The sequence below is a fragment of the Moschus berezovskii genome, chromosome 24, assembly GCF_049115385.1.
Source record: "Moschus berezovskii isolate FMDL1 chromosome 24, NW_MosBer_1.0, whole genome shotgun sequence".
NCBI lineage: Eukaryota > Metazoa > Chordata > Mammalia > Artiodactyla > Moschidae > Moschus > Moschus berezovskii.
In genome coordinates this window covers 17121072-17143597 of record NC_142483.1, presented here as the reverse complement: position 1 = coordinate 17143597, position 22526 = coordinate 17121072, and the positions used below count along the sequence as shown (strand labels likewise).

Sequence of the window (22526 nt, the reverse complement as noted above, 5' to 3'; positions counted from 1 at the left end):
AAATTTTCCATCAACAACTATTCAGCAATATCTAAATTCTTAAGCTATTCAGCATGTTAGGGATGATTAATTTATATATTTCCAGTTTGAGAAATACATACCTTTAATTTATCAGATAAATCTTTAATCTCATTAACTGCTCCATTATATTTATTGGCTAATTCTCTTAATTCTTCCTGAGTCCGTTCATTCATTTCTTTCAGATGGGTACATTCATCTTCAGTATTACTAAGACTTCGCTGTAATTCAAGTTTACAGACAACGGATTTAGAATAAATGCACACTCTAAATTCAATTTATACAAACTATAATTCTATGGACTGTTCTAAATCAGAATCTACTCAACTTTATATAAGGTCGAGTTAAATAACAGAAGAATTTCAATCTACTTCAGGTATATGCTAAAACAGAAAATACAAAGAACTTCGAAAAACAAAATGTGGAAGGAGGAGAGGCTGATCCTTCATATAATCACACTTTTTAAAGGTCACAGGGTGTGAGTTTTGACCTTGAAAATATTTTAAGCCTATCACTTCTTAAAAGCACATTTAATAATGTGCACACAATCAACAAAATTAGAGGACAATTAGCATTCTTCTTTCTTTGCACGTCATATCAATGATCTGACAGTGAATCAGTCACTTTGAGACGGGGTTATTATAGAGACTGGGCTTCCCTGGTGGCTCAGACCGTAAAGTATCTGCCCATGATGCAAGAGACCCATGTTTGATCCTGGGGTTTGGAAGATCCCCTGGAAAAGGAAATAGTAACCCCCTCCAGGTACAATTTTCCTCTCTGTAGTATGGGGAAGGTAAGAATAATGGTGGAGCTCTCTGCCTTAAGACCGACTATCCTCAATCAGAAGAAAAACAAAGTTACATGAAAGGAGATCAATTCTCTGGCACATATCATGGTCCACTGTGTGGAGGCTGAAATCTAACCAAAGTGGATATAGTAAAATTCCCTGGTTAGGCTTTTATTTCCTTAATCACTGACTAGGGACCATAAGCAACAGAACTCACGTGGCTATGCTAAGAATTCCTAAAATGAAAACAGCATACTGCTCCTTCCCACCAGATAAGACAGGAAAAACTTCCTAGCTATATACTAATACCCAAGTTTGAAATGTCTTGAAATGCTAGCATTTTCAGGCTAAAATTGTATCTGTTAAGATGAAATACCTCAACTTCCGATAGTTTTCTAACCACATCAATTTTCTCCTGAAGAACCCGCCTCAGGGACTCTTTGGCTGTAGTCTCATAGTTGTGTTTATCCTCCTGTAACGCTATAAGTTCCTTCCGTAAACTATCTTCTGTTTGATTCTAGGATTTAAAAATATTTATAGTTATTTTTTTTAAAGTATTTACCATTTGAAAAAAATAACACATTGTGATGTTCTCTGAGTTCTATATTAAGGTACCTCCAAACAGAAATTACGTCAACTCTGTATTAACTGAAGCTGTATATAAAAGTTGCATTAGTAAATTACGCTCTCACAAGCATATTAACTCATACTTTCAACAGAAAAAGTCAAAGTAAACTGAAAATTTCTCCCAAGTATACAAAATGAATGAACTATTCTATTAATACTCGCCATTTTCTCTGAAAGCCACAATATTTACACTTATGGGCAAAAATAATCTCTTAACCTCTAAAGGGTGTCAAGCATTTTAAAACAATAACTAAACCAAAAGGAATAAGAGTACCCTGAGGAAAAAGCTGATTCCAAGTCTAAGGGAAGAAATGTACAAGATGAGTCTGGACTACCTTGTCTGATATGATAACAGGAAGCTATTATCCAAACCTGCTAGGGTGCTACCAGAAGAACTCAGAGGTCAACCTGAAGAAGGTCCCTGAAGGTCTCCCAAAGATGGGAGAACTGAGAATCAATAAGAAAAATGAAATAGGTTTAACCCATGATATATATTTAAATCTCATTTGGAGGAAAAAAATACTTCATTGGTCATTCTTTGGTAGATGAAAAGGAGCCAAACATTATTTTGAAATCCAGTAAATAAAGGGAGAAAATCACTCATCCTTTCCTTCCTGAAGAAAATGTTCTTTAGGAAAATAAAATGGTTTATGAGGGGAAGTTCCTCTTTATAGAAGTAATGCATCTAGTAAATGAAGGAAAGATAGAATTACAGTATTATCATTTTTACAAAATAAAAGAATGAATATATGAAAGGATAATCAAAGATCACTAACATCTCACTACCACTCTAGTATTCTGGCCTGGAGAATTCCATGGACTGGATAAATTTATGGTGTAGAGGAGGAGCAAGAAGGTTTAAGTATCATTCCAGATTGAGGGAAATTGTACAGGATGAAAGATCCAGTTTCTCCAACAAATATCAACTATGGTGGAAAAAAGAGAATTGCATATGGGTATTCACTATATACAATTCTTTCTACTTACATGTATGTGTGAAATTTCATGTAATGGTAAAAGATTTTAAAAATGGTGAAAAATGTATAGATGTTTTTGAATGTATTCAAAATAACAGTCAAAGAAATGAAGCTACATAAAAACCAATGCATTTTTCTTTAGGTACTTGAGATGGATACTTACTTTGGAGCATGCTTGCAATTGGTTTCCCATAACCTCTAACCGTGATAAGAGTCTATCTTCATCTATTAAAGCCTGTTAAAGAAAAATGAAATATAAATAAAATTCCAGGGTAGTTAAAAAATAACATACATCAAAAAGGTTGCTACTGCCAAAAAAAGACCTAAAAATCACAAAGTTGACCAACATTCACTGCAAAATGCTAAATTTTCAATATTTGTTCATCAAGAAATAACTCTGCCTTGTCTGCTACATAATTTTAGTTTCATTTTAATAACCATCTAAGGGATATTGCAGCAAGGGATATTGAGCTGTGCTTAAATGCTTTATGAATATAAAGGTAACTGGAATACCTGCCAACTGGTATCTGAAGCCTCTTGGGTAATGGCTAGCAGCCTCTGAAGCGTGGCTAACTTCTGTTCCAACATCTGTTCCCGATGTAAGGCCTCCTAATATTATAAATCACAAAAGAAATTCTAATAACCTCAGCATGATTCCTTTGACAAATAATCAATTATTAGCACATTCTGAAAACATCTTTGTTTCACATCCTACAGTGTATCTTGCTTTCAAACCTGATAAATCTACTTAGTATAATATATTTAGCCCACATCATTTTAACCAAGATGGTGCACTGGTAAAGAATCCACCTGCCAAGGCAGAAGCTGCAAGAGACACAGGTTCAATCCCTGGGTCAGGAAGATCCTCTGGAGAAGGAAATGGCAACCACTCCAGCATCCTTGCCTGGAAAATCCCATGGTTAGAGGAGTCTGGCAGGCTAGAGTCCATGGAGTTGCAAAGAATAGGACACAACTGAGTGCGCACAGGCATGCGTGCATACACTCACACACACACAGAGATCATTTTAGCCTATTTGTTGAGCTGCACTGTAAGTAGTGCTGTTAGGGGTGCTCTCACTGCAACTTCCTCTACAACAGGAAATAGGTCATCTGTTTTTGTTTATTTGTAATTCACAAGAATGAGTTTAAAAGAACAAAATCTATAATAGAAAAATCCAACAAATGATATAAATCTGCATTCTACATATACATATATTTAAAAACCGTGTGTGTATGTGTGTGTGTGTCTGTGTATCTATACACACACACACATATAGAGAGAGAGAGCAACAAAAATATTCATAATGGCTTAGCCACATGAGTACGACATCTAAAAGAGAAGTATCTTTTCATTTTTCCTTTAAAAAATTTTTATATGTTATATGTATTTAAAAAGACAGACTATTTTATCCTCAAAGCCTACTCCACTTTCAGGTGTTCTAAATCTCTCTCTGACCATATAACACTTAGCCACAGATGAACATGTCAAACATAAGTAAGAGGCCAAGTGTTAATTCAATGTAATTGGGAGTCAATGAGTTAAATAACTAATTGGCAGCTCCAAAGGAATACTGTTCCAGAGAAAGACACTGGCAAGCAAAGCCTTATCTCTAGGTCACTTGTTAACATATGATAGCTGCTAAGAAGGCCTCCGTTACTGTGAGTCAAGGTGAAAATGCTCACGGAACATTCAGTTGTGGTTTTGGCAAAACTTTAAATTTCACTTACTTCTATTTCTGTCATTATCCAAAGAAGAACATTTACTACCCTGATACCTCTGAGCTACTTCAACTGAGAAGTGTATACTTCAAACATAGCACTTGAGGTTTAAAGCATGCATTTATTGCTCTCCATATCCTTGATAAATAATGATTAGGGAAAATCTGGTCTAATTAGAGTCACAGGAACTGCTTTTTAATATAACTCTGAAAGTATAGATTAAGGAATCTAATAAAAGTCATACCACCTCAGAACCCACATTAAAATAGAGCTTACACTTAAAAGTGACTAGGTGTCAAGTTAATTTTAAGCTTCTAAAACATTCCTAATATCCAGGAAATTGAACTAATGATACAAAAAGTTTTACTTAAAAACAAAAACAAAAAATCAGCAAACAACCACTCCTTCCACTAGATGGTGTAATTTAACCTTTTTTACTCAATTCCATTTAGAGTTTCATAACTCCATGAACCACATCCTAACAGATATCTAACACTTCCAGGAACGGTTGATTAGTTCTGAGACATGAAATGTATCTATTTCAGTTTTTATTCAAAAGGTTTACAACTTCCATTAGAACTTCAGCAATTCCAAGAGATGTATACAGAAAAGACAAGCCAGTATAATTTTTCTCTCAAAGAATTAGAAAAAGAACAGTGAAAGATTATGCCACTATGAATATTCAAAGACTGACAAGAAGGTAGAAATGGGAATGAGAGCTAGAATGAGAACATTAGATTCACAATGACTAGTAATTATAGTACACAGTCCTGGGAAACCATTTTACCCATAGAAGCCCCATATTTCTCATATGAAAAGTGAAGGTTAGAACAGATTAATCTCAAAGTTTCTCCTACCTTAAGACATAGAGAATGAACTTGTAGACACTGAGGGAAGAGAGGGTGGGATGAATTGAGAAAGCAGAACTGAAATATATACATTATCATGTGAAAACAGAGAGCTAGTGGGAAGCTACTAGGGCCCAGTCCGGTGCTCTGTGACAACCTAGAGGACAGGGATTAAGTGGATGGGTGGGTGGCTGGGGTCGGGAGGGAAGCTCAAGAGAGAAGAGTGTATGTATACGTATGGCTGATTCAAGTTGTTGTGCAGCAGAAACCAACACGATACTGTAAAGCAATTATCCTCTAAATAAAACTAAAATAACAAAAGAGGTGAGAAAGTGAAAAAAAAATGTCTTCTACCTCTAAAAATAAGAGAGAGCTAGGTCAATTAATGTGACTTCCTGCTAAGTCACTTCAGTCGTGTCCGACTCTGTGCGACCCCACAGACGGCAGCCCACCAGGCTCCCCCGTCCCTGGGATTCTCCAGGCAAGAACACTGGAGTGGGTTACCATTTCCTTCTCCAATGTGTGAAAGTGAAAAGTGAAAGTGAAGCCGCTCAGTCACGTACAACCGTTAGCGACCCCACGGACTGCAGCCTACCAGGCTCCTCCATCCATGGGATTTTCTAGGCAATAGTACTGGAGTAGCTTGCCATTGCCTTCTCCGCAATGTGACTTCCTACTTAATGGTAAACTACCAATATTTATAGCATATGTTCTACATGCCAGACATTGTTCTAAGTGCTTTACATGTTTGTATTTTTCCTTTTGGCCACACCACTTGGCTTAGAGGATCTTAGTTCCCCGACTAGGGATCAAACTCGGGCCGTTAGTAGTGAAAGCACAGAGTTCTAACCACTGGACTCCCTGGGAATTCCCTGTTTTAATTCATTTATTCTTTACAATTTTGTGATGTAAGTGCTACTAAACATATATCATAGATGAGGAAAGTGAGGCACACAAGAGTTAAACAATTTTCCCAACAGGTCCAAAGTTAAAGCTACAGATCAAATCCAGGGAATTCTGGATAGAGTCTATGTTCTCTAACCTGAAAGTGTGTGAAACCGCTTTTCAATTCACCACTACATTACGCCCAGGGGAAGACAAAATCTGATTAATACACTGATAATTTTCACACATGTGTACATCGTTAACTGCACTAGGACTGCTCTTAGTGATTGATCTATAAAAGAATGAAGGGACCCAGGGTCACTGGTTTGGTCTTATCATTTTAAACAAAAGGCAACTGAAGACGTACGTATGTAAAATGAATCACCCAAGGTCACAGAACTAATTTAGTCTGCATCAAGATACAAACCTCAATCTCTAAACTCCTGATCAGGAGTTTTCCTTAATCATGCTTCCTATGATATGCTCTTCAGATATTAAGAGCATATGTAGATATGCTTTATAGAAATATATCTATATATATACATATGGTTCTATAATCATAGAACCATAATCCAGCCGAAATCTACCAAAATCAGAAAGAAAAAAAAAAAAGAAAGAATAATCACATTTTTTCTCGAGATTTCTATTGCTCTTTAACTACAGTATTAACTTCTTCAGGAGCCCATTCTACAATAAGTATCTGTCCTGTCAAGAAATCGTTCTATAGCCTGAGCAACACAGAACAGTAATTACGAGCAGAGACTCTAAGGTCTGACTTGTTTTTGTTCAAGTCCCAGCTCATTCACATACTAGGTATGTGATACTGTGCAAATTATTTAAACTTCCTGTCCCTCAGGAAGTCCATCTATAAAAATGGGCATAAAATATGTGTTTTATAGGGTTTTTGTAAAAATTAAGTGAATTAATACAGGTAAAGTGCTTGACTAGACTCTGGCATATAGTAAGTGCTATATATTTGCTATTAGTTAATATTTTGTGTGCTAAGTCGCTCAGTCATGTCTGACTCTTTGCAACCCCATGGACTGCAGCCTGCCAGGTTCCTCTGTCCATGGGGGTTCTCCAGACAAGAGTACTAGAGTGGGTTGCCATGCCCTCCTCTAGGGGATCTTTTCAACCCAGCGATCAAACCCAGGTCTCTTGCACTGCAGTTGGATTCTTTACCATCTGAGCCACCAGGGAAACCCAGTTAATATTTTAATGGTTCATATTATTTGCTATTATAGCTATTAATAGCAACCAAAATCTCTCCAGGTTTAATTTTATTTAAAACTCAACTTTGGATTAAGAAATACTGTGGAACTTCTTCATATTTGAAGGAAAAAAACTCTTGTATAGAACCTTATCTTCTCCAGACTTAACAATTCTGACTTTTTAAATCCTATTTTTTTTAATAAAAACTATTTTTAATTCCTTTTTTTTTTTACTTTGAAAAGGTATTTCCTTTGTATTTGTATGTAGCCAATATTTCTATAGCCCATATTTGTGAACTAGCAAAATAAAATCTAAGTTCTGCTTTTAAAGACTAAGAAATCTCAAGATTTACTTTACCTGAAGATACTGAGAAAGCTGGAATAGTTCCTGAGAGTACATACTTGGAGTGTTAGCAGCAACCTAGAAACAAAAGGACATACCATCAACAGTCACACAAAGTATTTGCAGAAGATACTAAAGCCAAACCAAGTCCGTGAAATGCCTATTTACTGAAACATGCAAAGTAAGTAACTATTTTTCAAATTTGATTTTTCAAACTGATATCCTTTAGTTTTCAAAATAGTTCTGCTCCGTATCTAGAACCTATAGATGGTATTGTATTATAGTGAACAGTTTGAGATTTATAACCAGGATGGTAGGACAAGAGCTATCCATGAAAACATTCTTTGATAAACCAAATCACAAACTTACAGCACAAAGGCAACACAGCCTTTTCTTTACCCAGAAATAATACCTGCTAAATGAACAGATCTACATTGTTTCCTTTAAAATACACTGTTAAGTAGTTCTTCAATATGTTAATAAGTCACAATTCATTTAGAAGTAGCCATCTTCAAAATTATATTTGTATGTGGGGGGTATGGGGGAGAAAGCAGGACATGAAATACAATACTTTGTCCAATGGCCAGAGGCAATGAAAAATGGTTTATCTTTTTTTTTCCTTTTAATGATACGTAGGTTTTAATAAGAAAAAGATGGGAGATAATGGTGTTCAAACATTATAAGTCACAGCATAAATGCTTAGAATCCAAGAGTATGGGAAGAAATAACCTCTATAAACGGTTTCTCCTAGGTGTGGAATACAGAACCACAGCATTATTAAAAAAAAGAAAAAGGCACTAACATGTTGCTGTAACATTTTCAATACTATCCAAGCCTTGTATATTAACTTACTAGTAATGTTAACAATGTCATTCCTTATTAAGTTCAGAAATTCTATTTTTTAAATCAATATTCTAACTAGAAGACAAGAGGTGACATTATTTTTTTTAAGTTAGTCCTAAATAAACAGGGCCACCATTTACTTCTAAAATGATTTTTGGTATTGCTGAAGTTGATGATTAACCACGCTTACTTCTAAAAAAGGAATCTAACAATAACTTCAGTTTCAGGTAGGCTTTCATACTTTATCCAAATGGAAAGGAAAAAAAAAGGAAAATATTTCTCCCAAAGCTCCACTTTAATGCCAAAAGATACAAATGACTTTTTTTTTTTTGCTATTTAGCAAGAATATCTACAGTTTAATACACCATTATTTCTAAACAAAAGAAAAAAATTTTTCTAATAATTAATTAATGCAAAGTTTCTGTCCAAATCAAGTAAATTGATCTTCAAGGACAATAAAAGAGCAATTTATGTAAGCCTGTACTTCTGTTTTATTTCCACGTGTAAGTATATTTTGAGTAAATTATCTAAACACAAAGCTTTAACAAATATTTCTAGGCAGAAACATATTTCAGAATAAAAAGTAGTAACTAACACTTCTTCCCTATGGCTAACTCTAGTTTAGAGTCAGCCACTAATTGAGATAACAAAGGGTTTTTCCCTAACAAACATCCATCGTACATTCTCTCGTTACTGAAGATCAGACTAGAATAACTATACAGCCAAATGCACTCTTACATTTTGTTACGAAAGAGAATAAAGTTTCTCGGTGAAGCATATTTAAAACAAAGACATTTTCAAAAGCAATATAGCTGAATCAGTTTGGAAAAAAATAATCATCAGCAACTTACTTTGTCAACAGGACTTGGTAATGGAGCATGGATGACACTGAAAAGTAAAATTTAGAATTTTTATCTAACTTCCTGACAACAGAGAAAAGAGTATGACAGTATGAGCATATTTTAAACCCCAAAGTTGTTACACTTTCTTTCATTTAATTAAAAGAATGTGAATTATTTGTAGTCCTTCAAAAACACACAGAATTGTTGGAAAATAAGGTAATAAATACACAAACCTACCTTTTACACATTAATATATTTCTAAACACAAATTCAAAATCCAAAATACATTAAATGCCCTTGCCGAATCTACTATTAATGAGGGCTATGGTGAATTCCTTGGTTATAAGAACTACCCAGAAAAAAAGCACTCCTTAAACTATCCATTTAAAATTTTGTAACATGTAAATTAAGTTCTTTTAAAATTAAGTAGTCCGACACAGAAAGTCTTAAAAAGCAAAGCTCTACTGTAAAGAAGGTTAGAATCTGGAAATATGTTCTAGTGGAGTACAACTTTCGCAATCAAAACATAAGTACTATTCTTCTCTACCTAGCTACCTCACACACTTACAAGTTTATATGTAGTTACGAGGCTAAACTCAGTATATCACTTTGAAATTAAACATTAACACACTATCACTTGGTACTAATCACCCTTTTTGGCCTTGTAAAGTGAAAAAGAGGCAGTGTAGTGGAGAAGTTAAGCATGGGGCTCAAAAGCCATACTAACTGGGTTCAAATTTTGGCTCTACTTAACCAGGTGTACAATCTTGAGCAAGTTATCTAACCACTATAGGTCTCAGCTTCCTCATCCATAAAATGGAGATTATCATGAAACTAACCACATAGGATCACTGTTGAGTATTTTAATGTGCTAATATAAATAAAAAGCTTAAAACAGTACCTTGTTTTAACAGTACCTTATAGTAAGACACAGTAGCACCTGATCACTACCACCACTCCCATGAAAACAGGGCAGCTATGGAAGCCAGGGTTCCTACTTAACCTGCCCTGTAAGATACTGTAATGTGAGTGTGGGGGGGGGGTGAGGGGGGGCATGGGAGCAGGTGGAGCACAAATCAAGGCTGCCACTCACGATCCCACCTACCTGTAAGATACTGTAATGTGACTGTGTGGGGGGGGGGGTGAGGGGGGATGGGAGCAGGTGAAGCACAAATCAAGGCTGCCACTCACGACCCTACCAGTTGTTCCTCATTCCATACCCAAGAGGCCAAGCGAGTCATAGTCAGCTTGACAGTTGATTAGGTAAAGTTTTTAGATTCAGCTGGTTCAGCGGGTAAGTTGCTGATGAACTGATCTTGCAGGACTTAAAAACAGGAATGGCAATTCTGATTTCACTGTAGTAACTACAAACCTCTAAGAACAATTTCAATTCAATTAGTCACAAGGACACTAAGACGCTGAATAAAATGGAATATTAAGTACTGTCACCCACCTCCCTTCTGAGCCCCCACAGTATGCTGTACAGACTCCCACCAACACCATATTAATCCCCTGCTCTGCTCCTCTGATTTAAAATCTGTTTTCTCAGGCACTCCGAACGATTTACCTCTGCACCTCTAGAAACCATACAAGGCCCTAACAAATGTGGTGCCTACTGAAGGTTTAAAAAGGTCAGTTTTTCTTCTCTGCCCCATAAAAATGGAACAGATGTTTTAAATGTTAGATTCTTTTCTTTGATTTTATATGAGTAATAAATATTGACTGTAGAAAACATGTAAAATAAAGCATGAGGAAGTAAATAAAAATTACCCAATGCCAAAGCAAAAACAACACCCAGTTGTGGATGTGACTGGTGATAGTAGCAAGGTCTGATGCTATAAAGAGCAATTTGCATAGGAACCTGGAATGTTAGGTCCATGAAACAAGGCAAATTGGAAGTGGTCAAACAGCAGATGGCAAGAGTGAATGTCAACCTTCTAGCAATCAGCAAACTAAAATGGACTGGAATGGGTGAATTTAACTCAGATGACCATTACATCTACTACTGTGGGCAGGAATCCCTTAGAGGAAATGGAGTAGCCATCATGGTCAACAAAAGAGTACGAAATGCAGTACTTGGATGCAATCTCAAAAACGAATGTTCGTTTCCAAGGCAAACCATTCAGTATCATGGTAATCCAAGCCTATGCCCCGACCAGTAACACTGAAGAAGCTGAAGTTGAACAGTTCTATGAAGACCTACAAGACCTGCTAGAACTAACACCCAAAAAAGATGTCCTTTTCATTACAGGGGACTGGAACGCAAAAGTAGGAAGTCAAGAAACACCTGGAGTAACAGGCAAATTTGGCCTTGGAGCATGGAATGAAGCAGGGCAAAGGCTAATAGAGTTCTGCCAAGAGAACGCACTGGTCATAGCAAACACCCTCTTCCAACAACACAAGAGAAGATTCTACACATGGCATCACCAGATGGCCAACACTGAAATCAGACTGATTATATTCTTTGCAGCCAAAGATGGAGAAACTCTATACAGTCAGCAAAAACAAGACCAGGAGTGGACTGTGGCTCAGATCATGAATTCCGTGTTGCCAAATTCAGACTTAAATTGAAGAAAGTAGGGAAAACCACTAGAGCATTCAGGTATGACCTAAATCAAATCCTTTACGATTATACAGTGGAAGTGACAAATAGATTTAAGGGTCTAGATCTGGTAGACAGAGTGCCTGATGAACAATGGACGGAGGTTCGTGACACTGTACAGGAGACCGGGATCAAGACCATCCCTAAGAAAAAGAAATGCAAAAAAGCAAAACAGCAGTCTGAGAAGGCCTTACAAATATCTGTGAAAAGAAGAGAAGTGAACAGCAAGGAAAAGGAAAGATATACCCATTTGAATGCAGAGTTCCAAAGAATTGCAAGGAGAGATAAGAAAGCCTTCCTCAGTGATCAGAGAAAAGAAATAGAGGAAAACAACAGAACGGGAAACACTAGAGATCTCTTCAAGAAAATTAGAGATACCAATAATTTTAATGTGGACCATTTCTGTCCACAATAAAGGACAGAAATGGTATGGACCAAACAGAAGCAGAAGGTATTAAGAAGAAGTGGCAAGAATACACAGAAAGAACTATACAAAAAAGATCTTCATGACCCAGTTAATCACAATGGCGTGATCACTCACCTAGAGCCAGACATCCTGGAATGTGAAGTCAAGTTGGCCTTAGGAAACATCACTACGAACAAAGCTAGTGGAGGAGATGGAATCCCAGTTGAGCTATTTCAAATCCTAAAAGATGATGCTGTGAAAGTGCTACACTCAATATGTCAGTAAATTCGGAAAAGTCAACAGTGGCCACAGGACTGGAAAAGGTCAGTTTTCATTCCAATCCCAAAGAAAGGAAATGCCAAAGAATGCTCAAACTACCACACAATTGCACTCATCTCACACCCTGGTAAAGTAATGCTCAAAATTCTCTGAGCCAGGCTTCAGCAATACGTGAACCGTGAACTTCCAGGTGTTCAAGCTGATTTTAGAAAAGGCAGAGGAACCAGAGATCGAATTGCTGACATCCGCTGGATCACTGAAAAAGCAAGAGAGTTCCAGAAAAACATCTATTTCTGCTTTATTGACTATGCCAAAGCCTTTGACTGTGTGGATCACAATAAACTGTGGAAAATTCTGAAAGAGATGGGAATACCAGACCACCTCACCTGCCTCTTGAGAAATGTGTAGGCAGGTCAGGAAGCAACAGTTAGAACTGGACATGGAACAACAGACTGGTTCCAAATAGGAAGAGTATGTCAAGGCTGTATACTGTCACACTGCTTATTTAACTTATATGCAGAGTACATCATGAGAAACGGTGGGCTGGAGGAAGCTGGAGGAAGCTGGAATCAAGATTTCGGGAAGAAATATCAATAACCTCAGATATGTAGATGACATCACCCTTATGGCAGAAAGTGAAGAAGAACTAAAGAGCCTCTTGATGAAAGTGAAATAGGGAAGTGAAAAAGTTGGCTTAAAACTCAACATTCAGAAAACTAAGATCATGGCATCCTGTCCCATCACTTCAAGGCAAATAGATGGCAAAACAGTGGAAAGAGTGGCTGACTTTATTTTTTGGGCTCCAAAATCACTGCAGATGGTGATTGCAGCCATGATATTAAAAGATGCTTATGACCAACCTAGACAAAAGTTATAACCAACCTAGACAGCATATTAAAATGCAGAGACATTACTTTGTCAACAAAGGTCCATCTAGTCAAGACTACGGTTTTTCCAGTAGTCATGTATGGATGTGAGTGTTGGACTATAAAGAAAGCTGAGTACTGAAGAACTGATGCTTTTGAACTGTGGTGTTGGAAAAGACTCTTGAGAGTCCCTTGGACTGCAAGGAGATCCAACCAGTCCATCCTAAAGGAGATCAGTCCTGGGTGTTCACTGGAAGGACTGACGTTGAAGCTGAAACTCTAATACTTTGGCCACCTGATGCGAAGAGCTGACTCACTGGAAAAGACCCTGATGCTAGGAAAGATTGAGGGCAGGGGGAGAAGGGGCTGAGATCGTTGGATGGCATCACCAACTCAATAGACATGAGTTTGGGTAGGCTCCAGGAGTTGGTGATGGACAGGGAGGCCTGGCGTGCTGCAGTTCATGGGGTCACAAGGAGTCAGACACGACTGAGCAACTGAACTGAACTGAACCCAATGCCAGCACCTGGATATAGCTATTTTGGATACGTATCCTTTTCTCTGTAGATATGCACATACAAGGAAATGAACTTAATAAAGTCTAAATAGATACAAATGGTATTAATGGAAGTTTTTTTTTAATGCAGTTTTCTTAGTGACCCAAAGACAATATTTTCTGTTCTCATGAAAATCTTGTTAACAAACAGAAGTCTAAAAATCTAGCAAAACATTCCATAAGTTATATTTTCTACTTGACAAAAACTATTCTGGACATAGGTATATTTCATTTGAATTATGGAAAGAGTTGATATGCAACAAGGAATTGTGGAAAAGAAAAACTATTATTTAGCGTCAAGGTGGTGGGATTTTGGGCAATTTCTCTGATTCTTATTATTGGAAATTTATTTGTGAAATATAATAAAAATCAAAGAAGAAAAAAGAATCAGCTTTTTGAAAATAGTATACCCACTGAAAAACCTGAAAAAAATATTATATGCTATGTACATAATGTACCTTAAACTCCAGACAATCTGGCGTACTTAAAAATCTTGATTGCTAAAAAAATACTAGATTTCAATAACAGAAACACTATTGATTGTGTGCTCATTCTGAACCAGGTATTACACCAAACGCTTTAAGTGTACAATCTTGCTTAATCCTCCTCAGAAAATTTCTGTTCAATAGGTGCCATTATTCACTTCATTTTTCAAATGAGAAAAGAGGCCTGATCAAGTCACAGAACAGGTGGAGTTGGGCTTTGAACCAGACTGTTTACTTCTAAAGACCATTCTGACCTTCCTGCAACTCTAGAGAACTGTCTGTTCAAAAATTCATCTTCTTCAGAAAGTCAGCTAGATTATGTACAATGAAACTGGCAGTAAAATTTTAAATGATGCTAACATTTAACCACATTAGAAAAACCAAACAAAGAGAAAGCAACAGGAACAAAGATGAAAAGCACTGGGGAAACAAGAGGGACAGGAACACAATTTACTTGTACAGACTTTGAAAAAATTCACATGCCTTACTGGATGGAACCTGAGAACAGAGATGACCCTTTAAGAAGCTGCTCAAAGCTTCTGAATCCATGAAAGAAAAATCTCATTAAATACAAACATCAAGGTCTTTAAGAAGCCATTCGTTATTAGTCAATTAACAGTTACTCTTATTTTTAAAACTTTAACTCTTGACTAAGTCATATTTAAAACTAAGTCACATTAATGTTCCCAAAGTTAATTATATTTTAATAATTAAACTATAATTTAGAATAGGATACAGATTAATGTTTTAAATTTAAAATGCTTTAAAATTTGTTTTCTTCAGATACCCTAAACGGTTAAAAACAAAAAATGGTAGTCTCTACCTGAAGCATAATATACAAGAATCCTAATGAAAGCACTATCACAGTAATAGGAGGACTTCTCTCTGCTTCCTTTCTCCTTCTCTCTCTCCTACTCAGCACTCTACCGTACCTTCACCTCACGATGCTCTCAGCCTCCCATCCTTAAGATATTCATTTCTGCTGTTGTAGGACAGAAAATACTTTGTTGGGGATAAGCCTGTAGCATATTCAAGGTTTTCCCCTCAAAATAAAAAAATGCTTAAGTCTAAAGACTATTTAAGTCCCTCTAACACTTTGCCTGGAAAATCCCATGGACGGAGGAGCCTGGTAGGCCGCAGTCCATGGGGTCGCTACGAGTCAGACATGACTGAGCGACTTCACTTTCACTTTTCACTTTCACACATTGGAGAAGGAAATGGCAACCCACTCCAGTGTTCTTGCCTGGAGAATCCCAGGGACGGGGGAGCCTGGTGCTGCAGTCTATGGGATCACACAGAGTCGGACACGACTGAGGTGACTTAGCAGCAGCAGCAGCAGCAACACTTAATAATAATCTGTGAAAAGTATAAGATCAAAATGTATATATGTTTATCTTTTAATGTCTATATTTTATGAGCAAAATTTCCCTCTCAAGTTTGTCTTCCTCTAAGTGACCTTTCCACTGCTTCATTTAAAAAAAGAAAAAAAAAAAAAAAACTACAGAATTGGAAAATCCCTCCAAAAACTCCCACCAATATAGACTACTGTGTCAACATCCTCAAAGTCCTGTAAGATTATGATACTGGCACTAACTTCACAGGCAACAGTAGTTTAAGAAGTCATATGACATGCAGATTAAAAGGAATACAATTACCATTCATTAATAACTGGCATATTCCAAATAGTCTAAAAAACTAATTTTTCATCAAAATATACATTGCAAAGTTAATTTTGAAAACAAAATAACTGTGCTTTCTTATACATTATTTACTAGAATTATAACTAACGTGAAACTGAATTATATTAAACAGAAGTATATTATATTCCAAAAGCACTATATCAATTATCTAACATTATTAGAATAATTCTGAAGTATTAACTCTATAATATCATCTGGGATATTATTAATCAATGTAATTAATGTAGAAACTTCATAGCATTAAATTATACTCACTCTGAGCGGAGCCTGGCTTCCATGCCATCGGGTAGAAAAAGTTTTATTGTGGAAACAATACACCCATGGGTAACTGGTTAAAACAAACAAATAACATGGATAAAATAATCGGTTAAACATAAACCTCTGTACCTCTCATATTTAAACACATATTTTATTCTTAAATAACTTCTGGGAAAGAAAATAATTTTGTTGATTTAACAGCAATATTCATTCCCTTGGAGAAACTCATTCCTATCCATATTGAATCACAACAAAAAAGGCAGAATCACATAAAATTGTCTTGAAAGTATCCTAACCTCCAGTGCTATAGCAATAATCAATAAAAAGTCATTTGACTATATGGAAATATTATATAAATGAGGGTGGGGGGGTTGCACTTTCTCCTCTTTATGCAAGTATCAAAACCTAAATACAACTATTCCCCTAGTTTAAATTTTAGCCAGTCTTTACTCCTAAATCTCCTGTGCCCAACCTATAACTCTTATCCATACCTCACAAAATTCTAAAAATCTGTATAATAACAGCTTGGACTTCTACAACTCTCTGTTATTTAGCATCAGAGCGGTTAGTGAGAACTCCAGTCTGAAGTTACCAGCTCAGTATTTAAAATTATGGTTTTGTTTTCTTGGTGGTCGTTCTTCCACCTCCAAACATCTTTATGTAACATTACACCAGTCACTCAGTAGACAGTTGTTTTGCTTCTTCCTTCCTCCTTCTAAAGATTTCAAGAGATAAAATGTCTTAAAAGCAGTATTCGTACAGAATATCTATTTTACAAAAAAATTATTTCCATAGTTTAAAAGTTGATTTTTCAAAAATTCACTATTCAGATACTATGTTCTTCAGGGTTCAAAGAGTTTATTTCTTATTTAGTTTAATAAACTCTAATTAAATGCTAATGGAAGGATTAAAAAAAAAAAAGCTAATGGAGGGACTTCCTTAGTAGTCCAGTGGCTAAGACTCTGTGTTCTTAATGTAGGGGGCCTTGGATTTGATCCCTGGTCAGGGAACTAGATCCCACATGCTGCAACTAAGATCCCACACAGCCAAATAAATATTTTAAAATATTTTTAAAAAACAAACAAAAGCTAATGGAAGGTGATGAAGATATACTACATCATCATTAGATTTGACCAACTGATGCAAAGAAATGACTCCTTAGAAAAGACCCTAATGCTGGAAAGGTTGAAGGCAGGAGAAGGGAACGACAGAGGATGAGATGGTTTGATCGCATCACCAACTCTATGGACATGAGTTTGAGCAAGCTCTGGGAGCTGGTGATGGACAGGGAGGCCTGATGTGCTGTAGTCCATGGGGTCACAAAAAGTCAGACATGACTGTGTGACTGAATGGAAATGATTAGAGGAGTGGAGGACATGTGATTGTATACATTTGTCAAACTCAGTGAATTATACGTGTAAAATTGGTATTGTAAGTAAATTACATCTCAGTAAAACCGACTTTATAGAGCTAATGCATTATGAGAGCAACTTGTTAAGTGGTCAGGTTCATGAATTGTGAAGATGGCATTATTAACACAAAGTAATATGACTATGCTATCATCTGGAAATGCACAGTAAGCTTCAGAAATTTAGCATGGTTTACTCAATACTGATTTTAATAACTAATTTATTATATGTAAAGTGCTAGTAGCACAGAATCAAGAATCATCTATGGTATGGAGCAGTCTTCTAAATTCTCTGCCTAACATATAGCAATTACCACTGTGAACTACTGACCTTCATTTCAGGCCCACCCTCTCGTCTTGCTATTGGTACCATGTGTGTATGTGTTAGTCACTCAGTCGTGTCCAACTCTCAGTGACCCCATGGACTGTAGCCCACCAGCCTCCTCTGTCCGTGGTATTCTCCAGGCAAGAATACTGGAGTGGATTGCTATTTCCTTCTCCAGGGGATCTTCCTGACCCAGGGATTGAACCCAGGTCTCCAGCATTGCAGGCAGATTCTTTACCATCTGAACTATAGGGAAGTCCCTTCTATAGATACCATAGGTAAGCTATACAAAACCAAGCTAGCTCCATCTTCAAATTTCCTACTTTTCATAACCCCATGACTTTTACACAAGCTGTCCTCTGTCTATGATGTCCTTTATCCCCTTGCCTGCATAACAAAAGGAAATTTACCATCCAGGAACAGACTTTTTACTTCCTTCACTCAGTTCAGTTCAGTTCAGTCACTCAGTTGTGTCTGACTCTTTGTGACCCCATGAACTGCAGCATGCCAGGCCTCCCTGTCCATCACCAACTCCAGGAGTCCACCCAAACCCATGTCCATTGAGTCAGTGATGCCATCCAACCATCTCATCCTCTGTCGTCCCCTTCTCCTCCTGCTCTCAATTTTTCCCAGCATCAGGGTCTTTTCAAATGAGTCAGCGCTTCGCATCAAGTGGCCAAAGTATTTGAATTAGCTGTCCCCAGAGTCTCCTATTTCTACGTATAAGACTAAACACGCTGCATTGTGAATATCTACTATTTACACAATCTTCTTTGGGGGCAGCAATAAATACTGCTTCTCGCTTTTTAAATCTGGTAATTAGCAGAATTATCTGGTACAAAGACAGTATTTAATAAACGCTAAATGAATATTTCAAAAAACATATCTCATTCATACTGGGTTAGCCAAAAAGTTCATCCTGGTTTTCTATAATATTGTATAGAAAAACCCAAATGCATTTTTTGGCCAACTCAATATTTAATAGTTTTCAATACTCAAGAGTAAAGGTATCATTACTTCAATACTCAGGTATCTCTTTCAATACTCAGGGGAGAAGATGAGCAGTTTTATCTCCACTTGAAAAAGCACCTAACTGCCTCCTTTTCTTGACAGAAGACAGAGAAGGAATGAATTTATCCCAGTTTGGTGACTCCCCCAGATATTTATTATAAACAGCCTACCACAGAGGAGCACAAAACAAGAAGACCCAGAAATACTGACAATTTACCAATGTATTTAAATTGACAATAAATGTGTTTTTCGTTTTTAAAGGTGCAGAGAGTTGCCCAATGATTTCTTTTACTCAAACATATTCTAATGAAGCCCAGCAACTGAAACAATGTACAAACTTGTAAGGTGAACCAAGGGCTAATACTGTCTGGGCAGTACAAGGTTGGTGCACTATTGAAAGCAGTTAAAATTCATGTCTTACAAAGCTGACAGTTTAGTCTAGCCAATCCTGTTTTTGGAAAGGTTCTTATGTCAACTAGATAAACAATGTATAGAAATGTAAGTTAGCTTTTCAATCTGAAAAAGGCAAGTATTTAAAGCAACCAGACAAGAATGTTTTGTTCTAATACTTATATTACTGAGTGTATATACCACAGCCTTGTTAACTAAATGAAACTATCAGCCATGCTGGGCAAGGCCACCCAAGATGGCCGGGTCATGGTGGAGAGGTCTGACAAAACATGGCCCACTGGAGAAGGGAATGGCAAATCACTTCGGTATTCTTGCCTTGAGAACCCCATGAACAGTATGAAAAGGCAAAAAGATAGGACACTGAAAGATGAACTCCCCAGGTCAGTAGGTGCCCAATATTCTACTGGAGATCAGTGGAGAAATAACTCCAGAAAGAATGAAGAGACGGAGCCAAAGCAAAAGCAACACCCAGGTGTGGATGTGACTGGTGATGGAAGTAAAAGTCCAATGCTGCAAAGAGCAATACTGCATAGGAACATGGAATGTTAGGTCCATGAAACAAGGCAAATTGGAAGTGGTCAGAGAGCAGATGGCAAGAGTGAATGTCGACATTTTAGGAATTAGCAAACTAAAATGGACTGGAATGGGTGAATTTAACTCAGATGACCATTGTATCTACTATAGTGGGCAGGAATTCCTTAGAGGAAACGGAGTAGCCATCACAGTCAACAAAAGAGTACGAAATGCAGTACTTGGATGCAATCTCAAAAACGACAGAATGATCTCTGTTCGTTTCCAAGGTAAACCATTCAATATTACAGTTATCCAAGTCTATGCCCTGACCAGTAACGCTGAAGAAGCTGAAGTTGAATGGTTCTATGAAGACCTACAAGACCTGCTAGAACTAACACCCAAAAAAGATGTCCTTTTCATTACAGGGGACTGGAACGCAAAAGTAGGAAGTCAAGAAAGCCCTGGAGTAACAGGCAAATTTGGCCTTGGAGTACAGAATGAAGCAGGGCAAAGGCTAATAGAGTTCTGCCAAGAGAACGCACTGGTCATAGCAAACACCCTCTTCCAACAACACAAGAGAAGACTCTACACATGGCATCACCAGATGGCCAACACCGAAATCAGACTGATTATATTCTTTGCAGCCAAAGATGGAGAAACTCTATACAGTCAGCAAAAACAAGACCAGGAGTGGACTGTGGCTCAGATCATGAACTCTGTGTTGCCAAATTCAGACTTAAATTGAAGAAAGTAGGGAAAACCACCGGAGAAGGCAATGGCAAGCCACTCCAGTACTCTTGCCTAGAAAAACCCATGGACAGAGGAGCCTGGTGGGCTACAGTCCATGGGGTCGCTACTAGTCGGACAAGACTGAGCAACTTCACTTTCACTTTTCACTTTTACACATTGGAGAAGGAAATGGCAACCCACTCCATTGTTCTTGCCTGGAGAATCCCAGGGATGGCGGAGCCTGGTGGGCTGCCGTCTATGGGGTCACATAGAGTCGGACACGACTGAAGCGACTTAGCAGCAGCATCAGCAGCAGGGAAAACCACTAGAGCATTCCGGTATGACCTAAATCAAATCCTTTACAATTATACAGTGGAAGTGACAAATAGATTCAAGGGATTAGATCTGATAGACAGAGTACCTGAGAATTATGGACAGAGGATAGTGACATTGTACAGGAGGCCATGATCAAGACCATCCCCAAGAAAAAGAAATGCAAAAAGGCAAAATGGTTGTCTGAGGAGGCCTTAAAAAAGCTGAGAAAAGAAGAGAAGTGAAAGGCAAAGGAGAAAAGGAAAGATATACGCATATGAATGCAGAGTTCCAAAGAATTGCAAGGAGAGATAAAGAAAGCCTTCCTCAGTGATTAACGCAAGAAATAGGGAGGAAACAACAGAATGAGAAAGATTAGAGAGCTCTTCAAGAAAATCAGAGAAACCAAGGGAACATTTCATGCAAAGATGGGCACAATAAAGAACAGAAATGGTATGGACCTAACAGAAGCAGAAGATATTAAGAAGAGGTGGCAAGAATACACAGGAGAACTGTACAAAAAAGATCTTCATGACCCAGATAACCACGATGGTGTGATCACTCACCCAAAGCCAGACATCCTGGGATGCGAAATCAAGCAGGCCTTAGGAAGCATCACTATGAACTAAGCTAGTGGAGGTGATGGAATTCCAGTTGAGCTATTTCAAATCCTAAAAGATGATGCTGTGAAAGTGCTGCACTCACTATGCCAGCAAATTTGGAAAACTCAGCAGTGGCCACAGGACTGGAAAAGGTCAGTTTTCATTCCAATCCCAAAGTAAGGCAATGCCAAAGAATGCTCAAACTGCTGCACAACTGCACTCAATTCACACACTAGCAAAGTAATGCTCAAAATTCTCCAAGCCAGGCTTCAACAATATGTGAATTGTGAACTTCCAGATGTTCAAAGCTGGTTTTAGAAAAGGCAAAGGACCCAGAGATCAAATTGTCAACATCTATGGGATCATCGAAAAAGCAAGAGTTCCAGAAAAACATCTACTTTTGCTTTATTGACTACGCCAAAGTCTTCGGCTGTGTGGATCACAACAAACTGTGGAAAATTCTTTAAGAGATGGGAATACCAGACCACCTGACCTGCCTCCTGAGAAATCTGTATGCAGGTCAAGAAGCAACAGTTAGAACTGGCCATGGAACAACAGACTAGTTCCAAATTGGGAAAGGAGTACGTCAAGGCTGTATACTGTCACCCTGCTTATTTAACTTATATGCAGAGTACATCCTGAGAAATGCTGGACTGGATGAAGCACAAGCTTGAATCAAAATTGCAAGGAGAAATATCTATAACCTCAGATATGCAGATGACACCATACTTATGGCAGATAGCGAAGAAGAACTAAAGAGCCTCTTGATGAAAGTGAAAGAGGAGAGTGAAAAAGTTGGCTTAAAACTCAACATTCAGAAAACTAAGATTAAGGTGGCATCTGGTCCCATCACTTCATGGCAAACAGATGGGGAAACAATGGAAACAGTGACAGACTTTATTTTGGGGGGCTCCAAAATCACTGCAGATGGTGACTGCAGCCATGAAATTAAAAAACGCTTGC

The 22526-nt window shown here is 37.5% G+C and overlaps 1 protein-coding gene across 32 annotated transcripts in view; it reads right to left on the bottom strand.

Annotated features, from left to right (window-relative positions):
• Nucleotides 1-22526, bottom strand: part of SLMAP (sarcolemma associated protein) — a 152124-nt gene that overhangs the window by 51138 nt on the left and 78460 nt on the right. For all 32 annotated transcript variants that reach the window (XM_055414138.2, XM_055414136.2, XM_055414156.2 and 29 more), the window contains exons 3-9: nucleotides 16250-16322; nucleotides 9110-9146; nucleotides 7431-7493; nucleotides 2923-3018; nucleotides 2573-2644; nucleotides 1182-1322; nucleotides 102-239 (exon numbers count right to left, since the gene is read on the bottom strand). In XM_055414138.2, the coding sequence (XP_055270113.1) occupies nucleotides 102-239; nucleotides 1182-1322; nucleotides 2573-2644; nucleotides 2923-3018; nucleotides 7431-7493; nucleotides 9110-9146; nucleotides 16250-16322 (620 nt within the window). The remainder of the gene's footprint in view (nucleotides 1-101; nucleotides 240-1181; nucleotides 1323-2572; nucleotides 2645-2922; nucleotides 3019-7430; nucleotides 7494-9109; nucleotides 9147-16249; nucleotides 16323-22526) is intronic.